At 48.0% G+C, this 23,697-nt stretch overlaps 1 protein-coding gene across 9 annotated transcripts in view; it reads left to right on the plus strand.

The window, feature by feature from the left end:
• LOC138453236 (circularly permutated Ras protein 1-like) overlaps positions 1-23,697 on the plus strand; it is a 332,082-nt gene that overhangs the window by 52,298 nt on the left and 256,087 nt on the right. Inside the window, exon 1 of one of the 9 annotated variants that reach the window (XM_069605924.1) lies at positions 1,890-3,246. The exons of the other annotated variants lie outside the window; for them this stretch is intronic. Within the exon in view, the coding sequence (XP_069462025.1) occupies positions 3,210-3,246 (37 nt within the window). The 5' untranslated portion in view covers positions 1,890-3,209. Of the gene's footprint in view, positions 1-1,889; positions 3,247-23,697 lie in introns of those variants that run through there. 9 annotated transcript variants of the gene reach the window in all.

The raw sequence follows: 23,697 nt of genomic DNA on the forward strand, positions 1-23,697 counted from the left end.
GTACATCTATGGCTGGCAGAGAGGCCTATCTTGCTCCAGCAGCAGGTCACTCCTCAGGTTGCTGTTAGTCCCACTCGAGGAACTCGGAGACAATATAGGTCCTTGTTCTCAGGCTCCCAAATACGTGGGAGGCTCGCACACAACTGCAGGAGTCCTTCAACACAGTGAGGTCTTGCATACCACTAGAGCTGGCAGAGAGGCAGGTCTTATCCCAGCAACAGGTTCACCCCCAATTGTCTCTGGGAATGACCAGGGGACAGAGCTTGCTTCTGCCTTGGAACACCTGTCTTCACCTCACAACTGGATTACTTTGGAAAGGACTGCTCTTTCAACGTGGTCCGACAAAACCTTCTTCAAGGGTTGAAGTCCAAAATATGATTCAAAGAAGTGATTTGCGATCCCATTTTTTTAAGGTAAAAGCCCACAGGTGATTGGACTAATGCTAGCCTGCTTTAGGGGTCCAATCTCTGTACTTGAAAGAAGTGGACTTCGCCCTTCTTACTTCACACAATGTGCTTTGCGTTAGGCGAAGTGGAGGGGACAGGAAGGAGGGGTATAGGCAAAGAGAAACAAGATGGTGGGACCTTCCCCCAACTGTACAGAGCTCTCCCTGTAATCCCACCCCTTCCGTTCCCGATAGGATCAAAGGCCCCATTGATATGCAGCACCCTGGTGAGAGGCCGCTCCTTTTGGATGGGTGTGCTCCTTTGATTATTGGGCCCAGGACAGCTTCCTGTTGTGAGGCTGTCTCTGGCCAAGGGCGTTATTTACCCTCACAAAGAGATCAAAGAAGAGGCATGGCTATTCAGGTCCCTGTCTTGTCACTTGGCAGGAGCAGCCTGTCTGGCCAGAATAAACATTATCTTCCACAGCTGAGCTGGCTCACAGGAGCTGACATGTGTGATATAATATTGGATGTGGCTGCAATGATTATGAGCAGCTCCATGCACCATGCCCTATCTCGGGCATGGCTTATATTTAGAGTTATGGCTGTCACTTCAGCTGTCACGAGGGCACCTATGGCCTGAACCTGCTCTGTGTCACTGGAGTGCAGGTGCTGCAAACTGGCTACTGATGTAGCAGTGCACAGGTGTACAAGGGGAATCTGATCAACCGATTACCCTTTCAGAGATAGAATTGCCTGCATAATTTTGTTAAATTAATACAAATTTAAAAAGCTACGATTTCAACGCCCTTGGCAGAGGGCAATTCATCATAGTTTGCGTCTGACTCTTGCTTCTGCCAGATGGTGTTTGAAACACAATATAAGGTTTATCAGCTCTTGCCACTCACTGGGCCGTGAATCAGTTTGAACTGCTAAGTCCTTGAGTTACTAGCTCAAGCCATATAGATTTTCTGTTCAGGTCAGTGTGCTTCAGCCACTCACTAATTGAATTTAGTCACATATGTTCAAATATCGATGTTTCCTTGCAAGATGGGGTAATCATCTTGAACCAGAAGCAGTGTGAGATATGAATAAGGAAAGTCCTGGGGCCTTCACAAGAGATGTGACAGCATTTGAGCTACAGAGGTTCTGAAATGTTCTGTGCCAGCAAATCTTTTTGGGGCAGCCAGAGATGCATTGGCCCTCATTTTGCTCCTTTGTGTAGCTTTCCAGAAGGGGATTGGTTATGTTTGCGCTTATATGCAAACAGGTCCCCTCTGGGCACTTTTCGTCATTTGCACCGCTAAGCGCAAATGAAAAGTGTAAAGAGACGGCGGCAGCTTCTTTACACATCTCTTTTGCACTCTGCAGTGCACATAGAGTGAATGCCACCTGCCATGTACACATGGCAGTCAGCGTTTACAATTATATCCCATGGAAACCGCCTGCTTTTTGCTGGTGCAAAAAGCCTGCCAAAAAGCAGGCGGTTTCCATGGGAAATCATTGGTTTTAGGCCAGTATGAAAATGTCATGCTGGCGATAAACTAACTTGCTTTTGAAGACAGAGTGCAAACCGGAGACGAAAACATAACTCCTGCTCCTCCTTACCCTCAAAAACAATGAAAATCCTCCTCGGAGCATGAATGGAGGCGTTAATTCAGTTATCTTTAGTCCCTCCGTTTACGCTCAAGGGGACTCGAAAATGAGCCACATTGAATTTCGCTGATTCTCAGTGGATCCTAAAGTGAAACCGGTTTGGATCCCAAATGATTTCTTCAAATCAAACAACCATCTAGCTCAGTCCCCTGGCGAGTGAGTTGTTTGGATCTGTAAACCACGGGTACAGATTTCAAGCTGCAAACTTCTATCCAGGGTCACTTGTCCCATGCATTCGCCACCTTCACACAGCACAATATTTCGTACTCACCAATAATCAATTATCACTAGCCAAAGGCTTGTGGTGAGGACACATTTTTTGTCCTCTTTTAGCTGCTTTCAAAAGTTCACCATTTCCCCTTTAAGATGTGGCACCCATAAATGTCCCAGGGTCTACGGATCCCCCCAAAATTGGTTCGTTTTGTTATGTTGAGTCCATGGTGGCCGAGAGAGATTGAATTTGTGGGCTTGGCCTACTGTTAAGAGCTGACGCTGTGTCGGTCAATATCTTTGGAACACCACACAACTCAACAGACCAAACTACCAGACTTGAGTATTACGCTATAACATTTAAAATGTTACATTATCATATATAAAGGTATAAACCAGACTAAAACAATAATGTTAATTCATAGTGAACGGTGCACCAAAAAATGACCAAAAACACTACAACACAACTGTGTCTAAGTAGGGTGTCACACAGGGTTATTCACAGTATGGCCTAGTTGTGAAAGGATACAGGTGTCAACTTGATTTTTGAAGAATCCATCATTCAGGCCCTAAAATTCCGCAAATCAAATCCCAAAAGTTCCCTCTCAATTTGTTTGACTGTCCCAGTGAGGAATCTGAGTTTGGTTGGCCTATTGGAGAACTGTGGTACTTCAGATCCCAGGAAGTCAAATCTGAGCGGTCTTGCAGATGTCCAATGATGAACAGGTTGGACCAGGAGTGAACTATCAGGCCTCAATATGGCAAGACCTTGCATGTGCCAAGTCATGCAGATATCCAGCGATGACCATGGTCTTCATCCAGCCTTGGTGGCCCTGCAATTATCCACTCTTGAGCAGTCTTCCCCCAGGCGAGGCTCTAGGGGTGTGCAGGATCGTATACAAGTGTCCAGGCCGGAGCAAGAGATCGGAGACTAGTCGTGGTCGAACCCAGAATCTACATGTCGAAGTTGGGTGCAAGCCCTGCTTTATATACAGGTAGGTAGCCGATAAGAGGCAATAATTTCAAAGACATCCTGCAAATGATAGTGTGTCAAATCTCAACCATTGTATCGCTCTCACTCTGGACTAATCATGTGATGAGATATTAGCCCCTGCATTTTAGGTCTGGCTGTAGAAAGCTCGAGTGCTTTGGGGCATTTGGAACGTTCTAGGGAAATGTGAGAACCCCCGTCACATGCAGTCCATTTTGTTTTTGCGGAATATCTCAATTGCTGGTATTCGATGGGTGGATATTATTAACTTAATTGTTTTATTAAATATTTGAACAATGCTGAAAGTAGAATAAAGGTAGCGTGTGGAGGACGTAAAAGTAGCACAACGCTGCAAGTTTCTAGGAGGCGGGGCCAATTTTAGCAGCTAGTGAAAATAATGTCCAGTGAGATAGTGATATGATTGTATCACATAGTCAATTCAAGAAAGGAAACCGAGATTACTTTGCAAGTCATTAGTACGCACTGAGCATAACACATTGGCACAGTTTTCCCTTTTTTAGCTTTTACACATCACTTAGAAGCCACCTGTTTTATGTCCTCTTTGTTTTGCCACATAAGCGGACAGAGACACAAAGGACATTAGTTGATTTGCCCAGGATCACAAGATTTTAGTGAGGAAAAAGCAAGGATCGAAATGCATGTCTCCTGCTGGTTCAAGAATCTGCATTTCCTCTATCAGCTGTACCCAGAAATATGTAGCTGCAGCCAGAGCAAGCACACTCAATACCAGCTCTGCCACTCTTATATGTTTATTGGATGTTGCTTACAATTATTGACATGTTGCACATGACAACAGTAGGCAAGACCTCATCTTCTGTTTTACCAATGGATTGTGATTCAAAATGTGTACTTGTCACAGTTCTGGGCGATCTACACCTGTGTTGGTGAGCGTTTGCTCGTATGTCCTAATTCACAATTGGGGTGAGTGACTTTTATGTTTGGGTAATAGCTTTCAACTTGAAATTGTGCACTCTGCTATGGTTGTCTGTAACCCTTCATGGGTGTCCTAGACAGGGATCGAGGGGTTACCTTTGGGAGTAGATACCCCACAATGACCAGGGAGAAGTGCCACTACAGGGGATGATCCTGTCAATATGCCAGCATGACACTGTAGGAATACACGTCCATGCTGGCTGCACCACATATATGCCAGCATGCCACTGCAAGAACCCAGTCATGCTGCTGTGCCCAGTTTATCCTGCAGGCCATTGTAAAAATAAACTTTCATGTTGACTGTGCTCACAAATGTATGAATTTTAGAGCCTGTGTAGCACAATAAAAAAAATGTGTGCTAGGCATCGAGGCAATCAAGAGACAGCAAGATTATAATCGATCCAGTGCTGGAAATGGAAAAACATTTCCCCTGGGACCCCTGTCCTTCGTGCTGGGGTGGGGGGCGGTTTGAATGTGGCCCGGGCTGAGGGGTGGATCCTCAGTCGAGCGCACCCTATCTCTTCAAGGATCCCAAGCCTGGCGATTTGCATAAAAGCAAAGAGCCTTTTGGGAACATGAAAATTATAACATTTTACATTTAAAATGTCTCTGTGAAAGCGATTCAGTATGAAAACCCTTCTGATCAAGTAATGCAAATTGGGTTCTCTGGTCTTTTCCTTTGTATAAATATTCACCCTAGCAGGAAAATGTCTTTAAATTGCAAGACACATATACCTATTTGGGCAGCTTGCTGACATGGTGTGAGGCTTGGGCTGTTTCTACAGGACTCTCACAAGTTAGGTAGGAGACTAAACAGAAGAGGCGCGATGCTCGCCAGAGGCAGCACGTGAGGGAGGAGATGGTGTGAGAAGGGGTAATTGGACAAGGGTCAGTGAGGGAGGGTGAGGGAGCCAGGCAGGGCTCGGGCCACCTGGGGTCTGGCCCGACCTTGACTCTTGTTTCGGGTGACAGCCGTCAAGCTCCTCGCGACTCGTGCGGCAAGAAAGCAGGATGCACAATGTTAGCTGCCGGGCGGGCGGCATCAACTTGATTGCCAGCCCCGGTGGAGCACTGAGAGAGAAGAGCGTTGTGAAAAGCAGCTAGTGAGTGGAGCCATTGCACACTACACCTGAGGCGGGGCTGCACGGCTTTGTCCTTCACAGGCAAAATCAGTCGCCACCATGAAACATGAGAGCATCAGCCTTTGTTGAAAGGACCAAAGGCTGTACGCTCATTAGTTTGTAAGCCAGTAGTAATCAAACCTTTTTATACTGAGCCTCCACACCCCAGCACCCCTACACGCATAGGCGTCCCTAGAGGGGGCCAATTGCCTCACCCCCAATTCGCTGGTTTTGCGCTGCTAATTGGTGGCCTGCCCCCTCTGGCAAATAACAGGAGTTTTAAAGGTGCTCCTTCGCGTTGCCGTCATACGCGCGTTTGTAGGCTTGATTTGCCTAGCCTGTGGTATTTCTTCTAGCCTGAAACCGTCACCACGGGAATCAATGGGTCATCGATATCACTGGATTGGGGCCATCCGTGTTAAAAGCAGGCCTCATACATGCTGGGCACGCTATTGTTTTCCCAATGTGCACATTAAACTTGCATAGAAAAAAACAAAAAAAGACATTTCCCAACTGAAAAATCCTGATGAAACTTACATTCACTAGTTTTTGTTCAAATGTTTTTCTTTTTTTGTTGGACTATAACACACATACCCTGTAATTGTTGTGCCTCTTCCTTTGTGTTTTATGACAGGTTATAAGATGTTACATGCTTGCCAAACTGCGTAATCACAAATACATGCTTTTGTTGTGATGACAGCAGTTATTAGGAAATTAAACTGTGGGTTCATGTCCGCCAACTTTAGATTTTCACTACAGGGACAACAATTCCCCCACCCCCGCCCTGAATATAAGTATGTGATCAGCCCAACCCATGCCCTGGCCAAAAACATTTTATAGCACTTGCTTTTTTTTTAATACGGAATTGCAAAAAGTCATACGATTAACAACCATTTTTAAATAGGTAACATCTCAGCAACTGTCACTCAACCTGCTGAGCTACCCAGGTATCCTTCTACTGTAGAACGTGTCTATGGACCCCTAATGTACTACACATCACGGCATTACCAACAGTGTAGTTTATGTACATGACTTCAAAGTCAACATCATTTTTAGCTATACTGGCCTGTGCATAGATTCATTGGGTGTGCACTAGTGGGGGCTTGTCCTTAATTGGTGAGGGCCGGGGGCGACCTACGAGCACCCTCTTCCATTATGGAGGACTCGATGAGCAAGCTGAGGGAGCGCTCCTAGGCTTGAACTATCAAAGAGAAACACAGTTTCCATTTGACAGCTCGGTTCCCCAGCCGCGCATGTCCAATGGGCCATTGAAAGCTGGGGGTGTTTTGCTTCTCCAAACTTGCATGGCCCATTGGGGATGCAGCTGGGAAACTGCATGTTTGCACATGCGAGGGAGTGCTCCTGCGCAACACCGGACATGCAAACAGAACGTGGTGCTTTGTCATCAGTGCTCTGGCTCTTGCACGCATGTGCAGGAACCAGGAAGCACTCTTTGCTTCCTGGTACCTGTTTGTACTATTCGGGAGCTGGAGCACTGAGAGGAAACTTCAGGACCATGGCAGAAAGTAAGTTAATTTAAATATGTGTATATATGCGTGTATGCTTGTGTTGTGTGTAATGAATGAGTGTATGATGATGGGTGAGCGTGTGAAAGAGGGAGTGCATTCTACATGTGAATGTGTGTGAGCTGGACTGTGGAACTTATTTTGGTGAGAGGGGGTTGTTGCACAACACCCCGCAGCCCCACACCTGCCATAATCAGCTCCCTGTGTTAGGTGCTGGGGTACTGGGGCAGGCGTGGCATTTTTAAAATTGGGAATCTATGTAAACACCTCCTCATAAGAACACTGAGCTCGCTGTAATCTAACCATACCATCAAACTTTGTGCTCGAAGTGCCAGTCGGTGTTTTTTCAAAGCAGTCTTCTGAGAATTAATGACTTAATTTGAACTGTAACCATGCTACTGGTGTAATACAAATGTCTTAACCGGGTCTGCCTTAGGGTACTTGATTTATGAGCACTATGCATATCCTACTCTGAGGTCATGTTAAAAACAAGCATTGACAAAGCCAACAGTTTTGGCTTGTGTCCAAGTATTAGGCATTTGCCAGGCCCCGCTAGTAGATGCCCAGGCACTCAAAACATTTTGCACATGCTACCATCAATAGCCAGTTACCACCACTACAGCAGTGCCTGGCAAGGGCCTTCTCATGCCCACACAAAAGCCCAAACTGTTGGTAGCCAGAAAGACCCTGGTGAGTACATGAGTGAATCATGGGCCACATGCACAACAACTACATTGGAATGGAAACAGACACACTTGCAGTCACCCAGCCAATGCAGAAACAATGCATTAAACACCTTGGGACAGTAGATCAATGTGCATGACAGGTGCAAATCCCCCAAAAGACACACCATTCACAAGGATGTGGCCGCCATGCAGGACATACCCAACAACCATGGCACAGCAAGTACGATGGGCAGTCACACATTCACAAGGTATATCCCTACCACCTCGTTCAACACCCAAGTAAGAACACATCCACCAAAGGGTCGCCACACTGCACATATGGCATACATGTAACCGCTGCAGATGTCTGGGTCAGGCACTCAAGAAAGGCACAAAGCAGTAGCAGTAAGGCCTCTGTGAAGAGTGCTTCAAACCAAATGTCACACCAACACTCCCATGGCTAGCAGGGCATCCCTCATGTGACAGGAGAAGAGGATATGCATAAAAACAACATGCCCGCCATATATTGGCACACATTCTCTTGCACAGCCATCAAGTACATGACAACACAGGCCAGGCAAGGCACAAATACCCAACACTTAAACACAATGCCACTAATCCATCATATTGCCTGTCACATGAAAAAGGCCAGCATGGGGTGGTATGTCACTCTGACCCCATTGTACATCCAGGTCCCCATGGAGTGCACCAGTGGGTCTGGCACACCTGGACCACCAAGTGCAAGGAATGGAGCAAGCCATGCCACACCCAGAAAGGACATTCCCTAAAAGGAGACATCCAGGACACCCCAGTCCATGGACCCTGCCGTTGGCACCTCTGGGGACACAGTGCACCTGTGACAGCAGTGGAAGTGGAACAGGACATTGCAGTGGACACCGCCACCACACCCGCTGTCACAGCAGCACCTGACAGTGGCACCCCTGGCTCCTCTTCAGCTGCCCCTGTGAGAGAGATGTCCCAGGGATCATCCCCCCTGTCTGGACACTCACCCATGCAGTCTTCTCGCAGCATGTGATTATCGATGAGGTCTGTAATTAATGCATATTAGTTATTGCCACACCAGGCGTCCATTCCTTCCCTCCTCCTGCTCATTCATTTATTTATTTACTTATAATGCACCGAAAGGCCGCGGGCATCAGGGCGCAAAAACATCAACACACCATTACATACATAAAGAATGGGACACGGATAGACAGGTTAGCCAGGAGCCGAAACATTACTTAAATAGTAAGGTCTTTAAAGATTTCCTGAAATTTCTGAGATTGGGTTCAGCTGTCAGAGTGGAGGGTAGAGCATTACAAAACTTAGCAGCTTTAACCATGAAAGATCTACCGAGGCCGTTTATATGCCTGTAATTCTAGGTTTTAACCAGACCAGGTGAACCACAGGGAGCAGGACCCAAAAGCCTCAGGGGAAAAGCCTCCTGGCATAAAAAACCCTGGTAGGTGGTGTAATAGAAGATGGCTTCAGAAGTGATGACTGTTCTTGGTCTCAGGTAGCGTTTAAGAACGCTGTGGAAATCCAAGTCTTTGGTAAGTTGAATCCCTCTGGGATTTGTAGTAACACAAGATGCACGTAATAAACAGAAGTTCTGCTGACCGAATTCTATAGTCTGCAGAAGGAGGGTATGCTTGCAGTAAGGTAAAGGATAAGCTAGGTTGAAAGGAACAAAAGAAATACAGTACAGTAAAGAGCGGGTACTGTTAGCAAACTCCAGTTGTATGGCGTTGTAAGTAGAAAAGGAAGTAAGGTAGCGGCTTTGAAACAGGTGGAGAGTTCTGACCGCCACGGACCTAGAAATTAAAAAGAAAAGAAGAATGCACTCACGGATGCCGTACACCTGGGGGCAAGGACGAAGAAACAGGCGGCGTGAGTGAAGGAAGTACAGATAGTCAGCGGCGTTGACTAGAAAGGTAAGGATTATCGAACGCCGTGAAAAGATAAGAGCACATGGCCACTGGAGTCCGGAAACCCCTGTAACTGTGGAAAAGACAACAGAGTAACAGGAACGGGGAAAGTGTGTGATACAGAAAAGCAAGGAGCATAGAAAAGTAATCAAACCAAAATTACCTCAGAGCTGGGAGATCACCCGAGTGCACGAAGGGGTCAGAGTGAGGAGGCAGTAGGGAAGCAGGAAAGGAATTAAGAAGTAGAGCAATGGTAAGCCGACGAGAGTCACTGGAACAACACAGACTCTGAATGGGAACCATAGACGATACCTAGACGATACAACACAAGGAGTGTACCACAGATCCACTTCCATAAGCTGTAGGCGGCCATCTTGAAAAAAAACTAGAGCGTTACTGTGGAACTATGGGCCACCATGTTAAGTGTGTTTCCACCTTTGCCAGCACTTCCAGGGGCGGTGTATGACAGATAGGCAGGAGCAACACTGTGAGCGCATTTGTGGACCACAGTTCCCACTTTGAGGTTATCAAGTTCCTGAAAGGGTAGCCAGTGGAGATCCCGTCTGTGATTGGTGATGTGTTCACGTCTGGTTAGTCTCTTAACAATGCATGCAGATTTGTTTTACAGCACTTGACATATTCTTAGATTAGCTGCTGTGGCTCCGATTAGAAGTGAATTGCAATAATCAAGCCTTGATAAGATGGTAGCTTGGGCAATGATAGCACAGTTGTCTTCCGAGATGTAGGGACGGATGTTTTTGAGAAGACGAAGGGAGTAGCTGCAATTCATACTCAGTTGATTCACATATGCATTCAAATTTTGCATTGCTTCCCGTTGGCTACCTAAAGTTTTCACCTTACTCTGGACAGGGATAACATTCTATCCAACTTGGAAGGTTGTGTAACCAGAGCTGAGTTTTGCCCAGGTTTATTTTGACCCAAAGATCAAAAGCTCTGTTTTATTGCCATTAAGGCAGAGGCAATTTGATGCCATCCAGGCTTCAATATGTCCGTAGATGTTAGTCAGAGACGCCATGTCTGTATTGTAGTCACCCGATATTTCTGTGACAACCTGAGTGTCGTCTGTTAGTAAAGAAGACTACCAAATCAAAGGCTACTGACAGGTCCAATAGGGCCAGAAGCCCCACTTTCCTCTCCTCTGCGAGATTTAGCAAGTGCGATTGAAGATCCAATAAGGCTGTCTCTATACTGAAGCCTGGTCGAAAACAGGATTGACTGCCGTAGAGGATGTTATTTTCTTCTACATACAATTGAAATTGTAGGTATGCTGTTTTGTCGAGTAACTTGAGAAGAAAATTGCAATTTGTGATCGGATGCAAACTGCTGCAGTCTTTGGGATCTAAATGAGGGTTTTTTTGGTGGTGGGGTAAAAGAGACAGACTTGATAGGTTTGGGAACCACGCCATCTCTAAAAGACGCATTAACACATTGCGTGAGAAATGGAGCGAATATCTCCTTATGCTCTAAAAAATTTTGGGAGGCAGAATATTCTATTCCATGATGGCTTCATATACATGGTTACCTGTATATATAGCATTACTATTGCCAGTGTTGCATTCCTTTGGTGCAGTGTTGAACATTGCTGTTCCCTGACTATGGATGCATAATGTTGCATTGTGGTACCTGTAGTCGTGTGTGTGTGTTGCTAGCCTTTTGGGCAATATGCATTGGCAACTTACTACAGCATTCTCCACCCTGTCTAAGTCTTGTGGGTTGTAGGCTGTCATTTGTGCAGTAAGGGGTCAGGCCCTGCATGGATAGTGCCTTAACAGACCATGCATTTTTGGTATCAGGTAATAATATCCCCAACAAAAATATCACCGTAAATATGGCCGTTTGGTTCGCCATAGGCGATATTTTTATTGGGGATATTATGTGGGAGCGGGGTTTGCGGGGGTGTACCCCGTACATTGAAAAGTGATGCGGGGTTGCGGGGGTGTCCCCCGCAGGGTCCATTGTGAATTGCGCCGCAAAAATATGGCGATATTTTTGTATGGCGATATTTTTTAGGCGAAATTATCACATGGGACTGCATTTTTCTGCTGTGACTATGCACCCCCCCCCACTTCACATTGCTTCTCTGTATTGCTGCTAGATACATTTGTGTGATGGCACTTGTACTCACCTAATAAACACGTCCGATGCAGTCTGTGCTTCTCCATGTATCTAGGCAGAGTACTATTGCGTAGGACCACAGCATCGTGAGTGGAACCAGTGAAATTGGCACATCATTGTGTGATGTAGAGGTCTGGATCGCAGGTCACCTGGTCGTTCAGTGAGTGGTAGTACTTCCTGTTGTGGTACACCACTTCACACGCATTTGGGGGCTACCAACGCCACATGGGTGAAGTCCAGAGCTGCAATGATGTTTGGCATAAAACAGTGCCTTCATGGCATGCTCCAGTGCCTGGGTGAAGGGCTGAGAGTAGAGATATACCATGACACATGGCGCAGGAAGGCTTCCAGCACCTGTCCAGGCATGATTGAAAATGTTGGCTGTGACAGGTCGTGCAGCATGGCCACATAGTGCTGAAAGGTGATCGTTCCAAGGAATTGCAAAATGGACACTAGCTTGAGTAGCGGGCCACCACTGTCCTGATGTTAATCCTGCTCTCAATGTCCCCCTGGATTATGGTGAGCAGCTCACATATGGTCTCCCTGTTGAGCCGTACAGGGTTACTAGCTGGATGTCCGTGAGGGTCCAGGGTGAGGGCCTGACCCTGGGCGTGGGTGCCCGCCTTCCATGGCATCTCCTCCTCCCTTGCACACTGGGCTGATTTTACTGCCTCCATAGGTCCATGCGCAGCATGAGCAGCTGCAAATCCCAGGTCGCAATGGCAAGTGGCAACATGGTGTTGGAAAGTGTGTTTGGGGAAGGTGTGTACCTTATGTAGCCCTCTAGAGTAGATTGGATGCACCTGTAGCTTCATTTGTGGCACCTGTCTTGGTGGAGGCCACTTTGCTATGTTTTCGGTGGTATTACTGCTGAATTTAGGCGGTATTAATGCCACGTCCCATATTGTAATACAACGTTAATACAGCTTTTGTGTTCTTGATGGTAATTCTGCTGATGGTGATTCCGCCGACAGTTGGTAGAGTTACCATCAGCAGAATTACTGTCTATGGTATTACCGCCGACTCATAATTCGGCAGAACAGTAAATATGGCAGAAATTCCGTTACCACCAGTTTTACTGTATACTGCCGAACCCGTAATGACCCCCAATGAACGGAAAGGGAGTGAGACTCTGCGAGAGGAGCTATGGGAGAAGGACAGGCCCTTGGAATCTCTCAGAACTATAGTCAAAAGCAGCACAGCTGCAGAACCTGACAAAGATTGGGTCTGCATTTCCCCACTTAACCTGTATGCTGCCCTGTAGCCTCTGTTCCCATGTTCCTCTAACCGTACTCTGAGAAACCCAAAGGTGTCTCGCTTACTAGTCCCCGGGGATCTGTCGTCCAGGTGGCCAGGACACGGCCATCGCTTTTGGATCTAGTTCCTGAGGGTGGACCAGTGGGGGAGGATCACCTGGGTGAGGGGTCTTTGGGGAGTGGAAGTGGGACACGAGGGTTGAGACGCGGCATCCCCTTCCCTGTAACACCTTTTCCTCATCCTACCCTGTAGGATATTTAGAAGCTCTTCCCCCTTTTCCCACACAAACACTTTCTTACACTGTAACAGACAACGGAGTAACACCAGAGCCGTTTACCTGACATGTCCCAACTCACGGGTCAGGCAGAGTCCGGCAATTGACAATAACCACGCACACCTGACTGCCCTTTACCTTCCCCACAGGGATAAAAGGCAGAGCACGAAAGCAGACTTCCAGCAAGGCCAAACGCATGAGGAGACAGCTACACCAAACCAGCAGTTCAAACGGAGAAGGAAAGCAGTGAGACCTGGATGGACGGCAAAGGTGGAGTTACCCTATCCCTATTCAACTCAGACCCGCAAAGCTTCCGAAAAGGAAATTGAAAGAACAGGAGTTGCAGCTGGCGTCCGAAGCAGCAGACGACAGTGGTACACGATAACGCAGGCGGAGAGGCAAGCTGGCTACCCGGGTACTATCCTTGACTCCAGAAATCAAAGAAGCACAGCCGGTGAGGCAGAGGAACTTGATAGCAAGCTGAATTGTGTTAAGCCCAAGGTTTCAAGTAGCAACATTTTGAAAGCAAGGAATTTGCAAGAGGCAGACATTGTGTTTGTGTTGGAATTTTAAAGAAAGTCCAGTTGAGGTGCAGGTACAGGGTCCGACGCCACGTGGGCGCTCATTCGAAAGGCTCTGACAAGGACCTGTTTTTGAAACTACAGTAACTAGAAGGGCCTAGGAGAAGGGTGGCGTGAGGCATCAAAGTGGTCCAACAAGTGTTGCGTCAAACCCCTTGCACTATCGAAAGTCTCTGGCCCGTTGCCAGTAGGAAAGCTAGGGAACGGGAACTGTGCTTTCCAATAAGGTTGTGAACTATGAATTGTGGCAAGTGTGAACCCGACAGAGGGATGCTGATTGAAAGCTCAGAGAAGGAACACCTCGCTTTCTGATGAGAAGTAACAATGCGTGAACTGTGTCAAAATTCATGAAATGTGTTAAAGAAAGGCCGTATGAACCCGACGGAGGGAGGCCTAAACTGCGAGAAGGACCCGAACCCGACAGAGGGAGATCCTGGGCCCAAAGACGAAACGCCTAAGGTGCAATATCACCGAACATATTGTTTGTTTTTGTTTGTCATTGTGAAATACCACAGGCCTTCTAAGGCAAGAGACTTTTGCAAGAAGGAGACTTAGCCTCTAAAGGTTTTTGATATCGTTGAACTGAACTGGGAACCTCGTGCTGATGAGGCCAAGGAGTGTGCTGTGCTCGAGAGTCACGCCTTGTCCCGTGCTTCAAACGTGGGGAAGGGAGAGCCAGCCATAGCATTCTGCCTTATCATTTGGTAAACACTTCTTTCATTTCAGGTGAACATTATCCCACACTCTTTTGTAACTTGGAGGTAAGGCTTGGCAGTAGATTTTTTTTCAGCATAGGCCCTTTTTATTTGACAAGACGCACTAGGATTGCCTTATTATTATTTGATGGTCGTAGCTTGCTTCCATCTTGGATTTAGGTTTAGATTAGGCATTTATCTCACCCATTATAAAGTTCATTAAATACTCTTGAACTTTGATCACTTGTGTCTGTCTTTACTGTTACCTCCACAAGTTCCTTGCAGTACTCTAAATATGTATTTCATCTAATTGTATCCATACTATTGCATTCTATTATTATATCTCCTGGTTTTACAACACTTGCATCCAAGCTAAGTTTGTGCTACATAAAATTCAATAAATATATACCCCATCTTTCTTCCTTCATCCCACCCCACCACTGCAGGTGCATCTGAGCCTGCACACTTCTGACACTCCCCTGACCTGCGCCCTCTTTTTGTGGTATCCGATGTAGGTGCACTTTTTCTGAGGTTACTAAACTATTATTGCATGCTGGGTTTGTCTCATTCCAAAAACGAGTTCTGGAGTGGTTCCACCACTATGCCATCAACACCTGTATCTGTGTGCGCATATACACACACACACACACACATTTATGTCACATGATACGCTGACAGTCTGCTAGAGCTCTAGTTATAGGAACATTTCCTATAATTGGAGCACCAGCAGGTGATCTCTGTTACTTTTAGGTGCTGCTCATTGAACATGTTTCCCACAGCACAAATGACAGTCTCCACCATACCAACATCAGCAATACATTATAGCATTTAATTATGGCAGACTGCTATGCCAGTGTCTTTTTCATTCTCAACTACGTTGAAGGTTGCACTATCAGAGCCTTAATAAATTCTAAGCTGGACTACTGTAACAATCTGACTACTGATGTGGGGCCAATGACAAACAAATACATTGACTTTGCAGCAGTTAGAGTGGTGTTTGGAGTAGGAAAGTCAACACCTATATCGGGCTGCGTCAATAATTAATTACAACCGGTGGTATTGCTGCCGGCGGTAATAGCCCAACTGCCGAACTCCCCGGCGCTAATAGCCCCGGGATCACGAGTTCGGCGGTAAAGTAATTCCCCATTCCCCATTGAGCCCATTCGGGAATGCCCCATTCCCCATTGGGCTCAATGGGGAAAATTCACGCTCTTACCGCCGGCGGATTTCCCGCCAGCGGTAATAGCGCGATTTTTCAGCAGATTTCCCGCCAGCTAAGAGCTGGGGCGAAATCCGATGAAGTCCGGATTTGGCAGACCCTTAAATCCGGCGGTATTAGCGCTACTGCCGGATTTAGGGGTTACCGCCAAAGTCGTGATCAGGCCCATAGTCTTTTGATTTGTGAAAATAAAATGACACAGGTGACACATGTAATTCTGTTTCTGGTAAGGAGGCCTGCTAATGAGCCCCACCTTTCAAAATGCTCCATGCCAAAAACATAGTGTCCTCATGTGCCTTTTCTGGGACAGTCACCTGGTTTGATGGTCCCATGTGCATTCCTGAAGGCTGCTAGAACACAAAGTTCCAACTGGCAGAGAGAGATATTTAATCAACTACACCTCTGATTTAAAACATAATAAAGGTGTATTGTGACAGGGTCAGGGGCCTCATCCTGACAGGAAGAGAAGGGGGCCCCTCCCAGCCTGGGGCAGGACACATAGAGTTTCCCAGAGCCAGTCGTACCCAAGCGGGGGGTGTGTTTGCTGGTAGAGCCCCAGTCTCAGTTCCATCATGCAGGCACAGGTTGAAAGGACAAAGTACCACCTCTTCCTGCCCCTTATCTGTGGTGCACAATGCTGCCCATCGCTTTGCTGTTTTCCCCCACAGAACTACATAACTCCTCAGAGGGCCTGTCTGTGGAGAAGGGAGCGACCAGCCCCACCAAGAGAGAGCCAGCAAGGTAATAGGTCTGTGGAGCGATCCCCACACATCAGACTGGCAGACCGAACGATCTACATGACATGAACTGTAAGCTTGGTTGTACCTTCAGCGAGACTGAAAAGTGGTCCGCCTATCAACCCAGCATCCCAGCATTTTGAAAATTTTGAAGAGAAATCTGATTGCCAGCATATGTGAGATGGACGCCATCTTTGCGAAAAATGAAAGTGCTGCGAAACAAAATGTTTTCATTGTGAAATGATGACATGCCAACATCTCTTAGAAAGGCACAAACAGCCTTATTGACATTGCGCCTCGCCTTCTCTATTTGTGGACCAAATGCAGAAGAACGCAGCCACATTTGTCTTTGTGCAATACGGGAAAAAACTACTTGGCAATTTGGAAACATGTCCATGACCTTTGCAAGTCCTTCCTTCATTGCAAATTGCAAAGAAATACCAGAGACATGCCCTAAACTGTTTCCTCGAAATGAATGATAAGTATATAAGGATGACGCTCTGTCTGTAAAGTAGCACACAGAGGTACCAACTCCAGCCACTTCATTGCACGCACTCCATGCCAGTGCACTTCCACATGAGAAAATCCAAGATCTGCAGATATATCGCAACTTTCTGTATGCACCTTCAACCAATGTATTTATGTGTCTCCCAAAATCCAGATAATCTGTTTTCGAGCACACAGAGCTATAGCTGTCTGGTCTCCTGTCAGGAAAAAGAGGTTCTGACCAAATCTCTCCGTTCGGAACACACCCACTGAACTTTACTGACCAATCCCTAGCTTTGCACATTCTCATTTGCGTGCGTTTCCACCCCAGAAACCCCATTGATAATACGCGCTGCCTGCAGACTACCGCCATTTCCGCGGACACGTAGAGGATCTGAGCGTGACGACTGTACATTTAAATACTTTTCTCCTTTTCCCCTTTAAGGTGGGCTCTGAAAAGAGCCGTTTTTTTTGTTTTTTGGGCAGATGCCTGACGGACACCTGTTATTTTGTGTTTTTTTGATTTTCTTCTTCTTACTTTACTCGTACAATCATTACAGAACCTTCTCCAAAGCAAGCCTTACATTCCAAAAGAATGTGGCATTTCCCAAAAAAGATAACGAAACACCATCTGCTTCAAAATAAGCCGCATTACTGGAAACAATGTTCTCGTGGCTGCAGAAAAACATACCAGCGCGTAACATGAAAGCACGCATGCCGCGATTGATGATACACCTCCCAATGCTTTGATCAGGACAGAAAACAGAACTGTTGTTCCACTTTCCTCTAGGGAGTAAGCTAGAAAAAATTACTTTCGCAGTTGGAAAGATATTAATGACTGCTTGCACCAACTGTTCCAAATCTTCCAACAAAGTAGGTGAAGTCACGTAGCCCAAATGACAAGCACCGTAGTGCAAAAGTACCACATGGGGACTGGTCATCCTACGCATATCTCTGCAAACTTGGAGAATTGCCACAACATTGCAATCAGTCGCGGCGCTCCACACCACCTCCACTCCTCTAACATCGAAATTGTGGGCTACATGCCTACTTTCGGAATAGTGCTGTAAACCATGGACAAAAATATCTCCGATTACCAACACCCTGACTGTCTCCACCTCTGCTATCTTCACTACACGCACCGTCTTTCGACACAAATGAACAATGTGAACATCTGATTGGCTGATGCCTACAGTCCCCTTTCCATGCTGGATTTGCTGTAGAACACCGTATGTGCCACGCCTTATCCGCAGACAAGCGCGGTCTAAGTCCGGCACGTAACTCTTAGCCAGTCCTTCTACCCTTTCCACATCACTCGCGAATCCATTCCCTCATTGGACACAGTTAAGCAGTCACACACCCATCCAGCAATCACATTCAAGATCTCTACATCTAACTCCGTCATCAGAGTTCCGCACTTCAAATGTACTGTTGATCACTCTGAATGCAAGTCGCATATCATTGCAAAGCACCTACTTCAAAAATTACTGTGCAAGTGTCGCGGATTTCTACTTACAGTTCCATGCATACGCACATGCATGAGTACAAAGTACAGGTATGCATATTTTATTCAGAGAACATGTGCAACCCTTATGATTTCACTTAAACAAATTAATGCCACTAAATCTACATAGCTAATACATACCAACGCTCCCCCTTTAAGTGCAAGACTTCAGATTTTTCATTGAGAAACCGCACTACTTCTTATTGTCTCCCACATAACCTATACATACGTGTTAGGAAAGATTTCATAATTGTAGGTAATTTTCCTTCCATGTGGCAACCCCCAAACTTTTTGCTGTTGTTTTACACCCTGATCTAGACTTTGCCAGACAAGCGCAGCCTTCCGCCGCACTCCTCTGGGCTTTTGCTCCATTGTTACGGGGAAACTGACATGCCCTTAAGACAGTCCGTACCGGGAGACTTTGTTTCCCTTAGTCCTTTCCTCATGTTGCAGCTTCTGAGCAACATGAAACAAGAGGGCACCGTAACTTACATTACCGCGCTCTTGGGTCTCTAGTCATTCCAATGGCCCTAGAAACTCTCGCTGGACTTATCGTGAACTTATCACGGACGGGACTGGTGGCAGCTATCATTTGTTTGTGTTTTAAACCCCTTTTTGCCATGTTAACCGCGCTTCCCGCGTTTGGCCCAAATGGGTGGCCTGGCCTCCAAAATGGCCATGCCACGAGGTTCTTTGTCCTGTCCGCTGACAGTCTTGCCCCTTCACCTTCCCCCAGGTCGAGCCGACCCGGGGCAGTCCTTATTTGGTCATGCACTTTCCCGCGAAACACAACACTTTCGCGGGCTTCTGCATGCCTTGTGTGTGCCTCCAGGATGTGGGCTGGGATGTCTGGTCCCAATACACATCCTGGCTGCCAGAGAGTCTAGAGTGTCTGGAATGCCTGGGACCACTGTGGTCCGTGATAGGTCCATGTATGGTGTGAGTGTTTTGTGAGCAGATCTCCCATTGGGTCCTCTCCGTTTTGGCACGAAGGGAACTGTGGATAAGAGGAGGCTGGAAACACCACTACCATGTCGATCTCCTGAGTTCTCACGAACAAAGGATAAGGAGCCAAGTATCCTGCAACTAAGGAGCTGAGTCGAGGAATCGCTGGTGACCCGCTGAAGGTTTGGCACCCTACACTGCTGTCGTCCACACTGCTGTCGTCCTGTGAGACCCCTCTGCCTCTGATCGAACGAGAAGGCCTGTACTGGTGCTTCGACCCTTTAGAATAGTGGGAACAACTATTCTCTGCATCTTCACCAAATCCTGTACTTAAGCCTTCGGAAGCGTCCCTGGGCCATCCAGTGGACTGACCACCCTACACAGGAACCTTGCTCTTTCACCGCCGTCTGGCTTACTGCTAAATCCCGTGTCCTCGGCACTCTCCCACGATTCGTACACTTGGCATTCCCAGGTCTGAAGTGAGATGTGTGCTTTGGGACTGGAATACCTGTTGTTGCCGAGTTGCCCTGCTGTGGTAACAAACCAGTGCTTGTTCACTGCATTTGGGACACCCTCGACCCTGACTCCTGCTGTCGCGGAATCTACACGGCGTCGAGACATCCTGCTGATCGCATCTGAACCTGCCAGTACCGAAACGGAACCGGAGAAGCCTGGGTCTGCCTGCATCGGGGACCGGTGAGTATTCAATACCCTAACCGGTGGCCCTCCTGCAGGAGCCTGTGGCTCTCCACCGCTGTCGTAAACAGCAACCCTTTTCCGCACTCGCACCCTGCTTCTGCCCACAAGTGGAGGCCGCGCTTGAGTAGCAGGGAACTGTTCATCATCGTTTTGTTCACCTCTCTGAACTGCCTGATCTCCCTGAAGAGACTCTCCTTTGGCCGTTGGCATCCGCGTGTGCAGGTACTTTTGAGCACAAGGCTCCACTCGTTGGGCTCGGACTTCCTTCTAGTTAGGTGGCCTCTGATGTCGAACTGGGTCTAACGATTACTTGCACTGCCTGCTTTCCTCCCCATCTAGGTGGTCTCCATATTTCGTGCTTCTAACTCTTTAGACCCCTTGGTCTTGTATATATATTGTATTGCTTGTGATGTGTTGGTTTGTTGGAGTTTTACCGTGATTCTTTAATATGGTCGATGTTACAAAGGCCATGTAATAAATGTGTCTATATTTTTAATATAACACCTGTCTGGAGTAATTTGTAAGCGTCCTTGCTTTGTGTGCTCATTACAGGCTTTCAGTCACCCTCACCCCTCTTGAGACCTAGGCCCTCATTACGACCCTGGCGGAAATTGACTGACCGGACCGCAACAGCGTAAATAGCGTTTCCGCCATAGCACGAAGGAGCAAAGTGCGGCCAATCACGACCCATCGGGCACGAGCATTACGCCATGGCGGAATCCGAAAGGCTGCGATGGCGGAAATGACCCCAAAACGGCCCTTACCGCCGCCGTACGCTGCACCAGGTGCAATACCGCCACCCATCTTAGCGGTCACCGTAATGAGCGGTCACCGTAACGAGCGTGCACCGCAAATTACGGCCACCGTAAATATACGGAAACGGAAGTAAAAGCATGTGGCCGGAACGGGAAACAGCACGCCGCACAACTATAAAATCCGAATCCCAACACAACCATAAAAAATCCGACCCTGACACACATCCCAACCCGTTAGCAACCCCAGTTAAAAAAATAAATATGGGAAAGGTAGCCAAGAAAGCGTGTGACCGCAAGCGGCAGGTACACTTCTCCCGAGAGGAACTGACCGTGCTCACCGAGACCCTACAGGAAAATTCCGCCGTCGTCTTCTCCAGTCAAATGACCAGGACGGCCCTTGCCAACAAGAAGGCCATATGGGTCCTGGTGGCACAGCGCGTAAGTGCGGTGGGGACAACACCCCGCACGCCACAGCAATGTCGCAAGCGGTGGGACGACCTGCGGATCCGCGTACGCAGCATACTTTCTGCGAACAGGAACATCGCCACAGCTACCGGGGGGGGTTCAGAGTCGCCCATCAAGTTGACCCCCTGGGAGGAAATCTGCGCCTCCACCATAGGAATGGAGAGCATAGAGGGAGTCGGAGGGATGGAGAAAGGAGTGCCGACATCCGGAGAATCAGGTAGGTTGGCCAAGAGAAACAATGCGAAATCCACAAACCACGAACATGTGCAGTACCATGTGACCCCATAGTGCAATACATACTTAGCCCTGACAGCGCCCTCTAAAAGTCAGAATGAACAAACAAATCAATCAAGAAGCCATAAACAACCCCTACATTTGCAGCATGCACCCCCTAACTGCAGGCAGCCAAATGAATGCATCCTCAATCCACACGAAAATGAGACCACCTCCAAGGCCCAGTCCCAAATCAGCCTCATGTACCACCCCAATGCATTTGATACGTTGCCATTCCAAATCCGACAGACCCATAACTAACGCTCGCCCCTCTTTACTCCACCACAGGGTCCGATACCAACGACGAGCTGCAGGACACCCCTACCAGCACGCCTGCAAAGAGGGCCAGGACCAACGTCCCAAGAGCCTCCACCTCAGGTGCAAGGATCAAGACACGGCAGCAGCAGGAATCAAGTGGCAGCACACTGGAGGGGACTGCAACAGGCACCCCAGCAGCCAGCAAGTCCACAACCCCAGCACCACAGGTCCCCCCAAAGAACGTATCTGATGGCACTGCCTCTGGTGGTAGCAGCACCATAGGTGACACAGCTGTCATGCCAGCATGCTCCGACACGGAAAACAGTGCTGGCGACGTAGGTACCATCCATGACCTTTCCCAATCCCCCTGCATGTTCCTTCCCCTACACCATGACGAAACCACGCAGGGGCACCCTGAAGACGACGACTGGCCAACCCCCACAAGTCCTGTGCCAAGGCAACATGTGTTGAGCAGCCCCCCTGTCACACCACCGCAAATGTCCATGGCCCAGCAGAGGCAACAGTCCCTCGACCTGCTGATCGAGCAACAGCAGGAAGCGTCCACGCTACTCAAGGACCATGCAAATGAATGCGGGGGTTCCAGGGCAGCCATGGAAACATCCACCGAGACACTCAGGGCACAAATAGAGAAAAGTAGTGAGAGCCTCAGGGGAGAAATGGAGAGAAGCACCGAGAGCCTGAGAGCACAAATGGAGAAAAGCACCGAGAGCCTGAGGGGGGAACTGCATGCGACGTCCAAAGACGTCTGTGCTGAACTTGCTGCTGTGCGCCGTGTGCTCTCGGAGCTCTCACAAACCCTCAGAGACATGCATGGACGCGAGCAGGCAGAGACCTCATCCGTGGCAAGTTCCGTCCAGGGCAGCCCCCAACGCAGATCTGGCAGGAACCTGCGCTCCACGGGCAGGGGTGCCCCTGATACCCGTAGAGGGGGCTTGCAATAGCGTCTACCCACGGACAGCATGCATATTTGGACACTGGTGTTGGGGGGGGAGGTAGTAGGGTGGAGGGGGTGTGTTGGGCTTCACTGGGTGGCGGGTCCATAGGGTGTATAAATCAAATCACATCAACAATACAGCACCTCATTATCATCCAATGACATGTGTGGACATTGATATTTGCGTACGAGGCCTTCATAGGCGTACAGTCCACAATGTGCCTGTACTACACACACACAGTGCCACAGGTCCCCTTTCCGTGTAATAGGCACCATGCGTGGTTGCTAGAAGCATGCATCTATGATGCTCTGTCGGATTGCACGTGCATCCTGTGCCTCATGGACTCCTTGAGGTGCCTCCACATCCCCACCCTCATCATCATCATCATCTTCAGGTGCATGCAGTACAGCGTCAGGGGGCATGGGCACATTCCTACGTATGCACATGTTGTGCAGCATGACACATGCCATGACCATCTTAGAAACCTTCTCATGGCTGTATATGAGTGCCCCGCCAGACCTGCTGAGGCTGCGGAAACGAGCCTTCAGTAGGCCGAATGCCTGTTCAATGACCACACGGGTACGTGAGTGGGCATGGTTGTAGTCCTCCTCATGCTCGTTCTGTGGGTTCCGGATTGGTGTAAGGAGCCATCTCTTCAGTGGATACCCGGCATCACCTGTATGAGACGAATGAAGGGTGTCAGTGGAATGATAGTGCTAAGTAGCCCCCCCCCCCCCTGCAAGGTCATTGACGCATCAAATGGGCCACGATGTCATGCATGGAATGAGACTCACCGAGTAGCCAGGATCTGTGCCCTGCGTGTCGCTCCATGTAGCGTGGTATTCTTGTGTTCCTCAGGACCATAGAATCATGGGTAGATCCTGGAAATCTGGCACAACAATGCGTAAATATCTTGTTGGAGTCACACACCATTTGCACATTGATTGAATGAAATTGTTTCCGGTTGCGGTACTGGACCTCCATGGCATGTGGGACAACCAATTCAACATGGGTGCAGTCG

The sequence above is a fragment of the Ambystoma mexicanum genome, chromosome 1p (genome assembly GCF_040938575.1).
Source record: "Ambystoma mexicanum isolate Mex_15411 chromosome 1p, UKY_AmexF1_1, whole genome shotgun sequence".
Classification (NCBI taxonomy): domain Eukaryota; kingdom Metazoa; phylum Chordata; class Amphibia; order Caudata; family Ambystomatidae; genus Ambystoma; species Ambystoma mexicanum.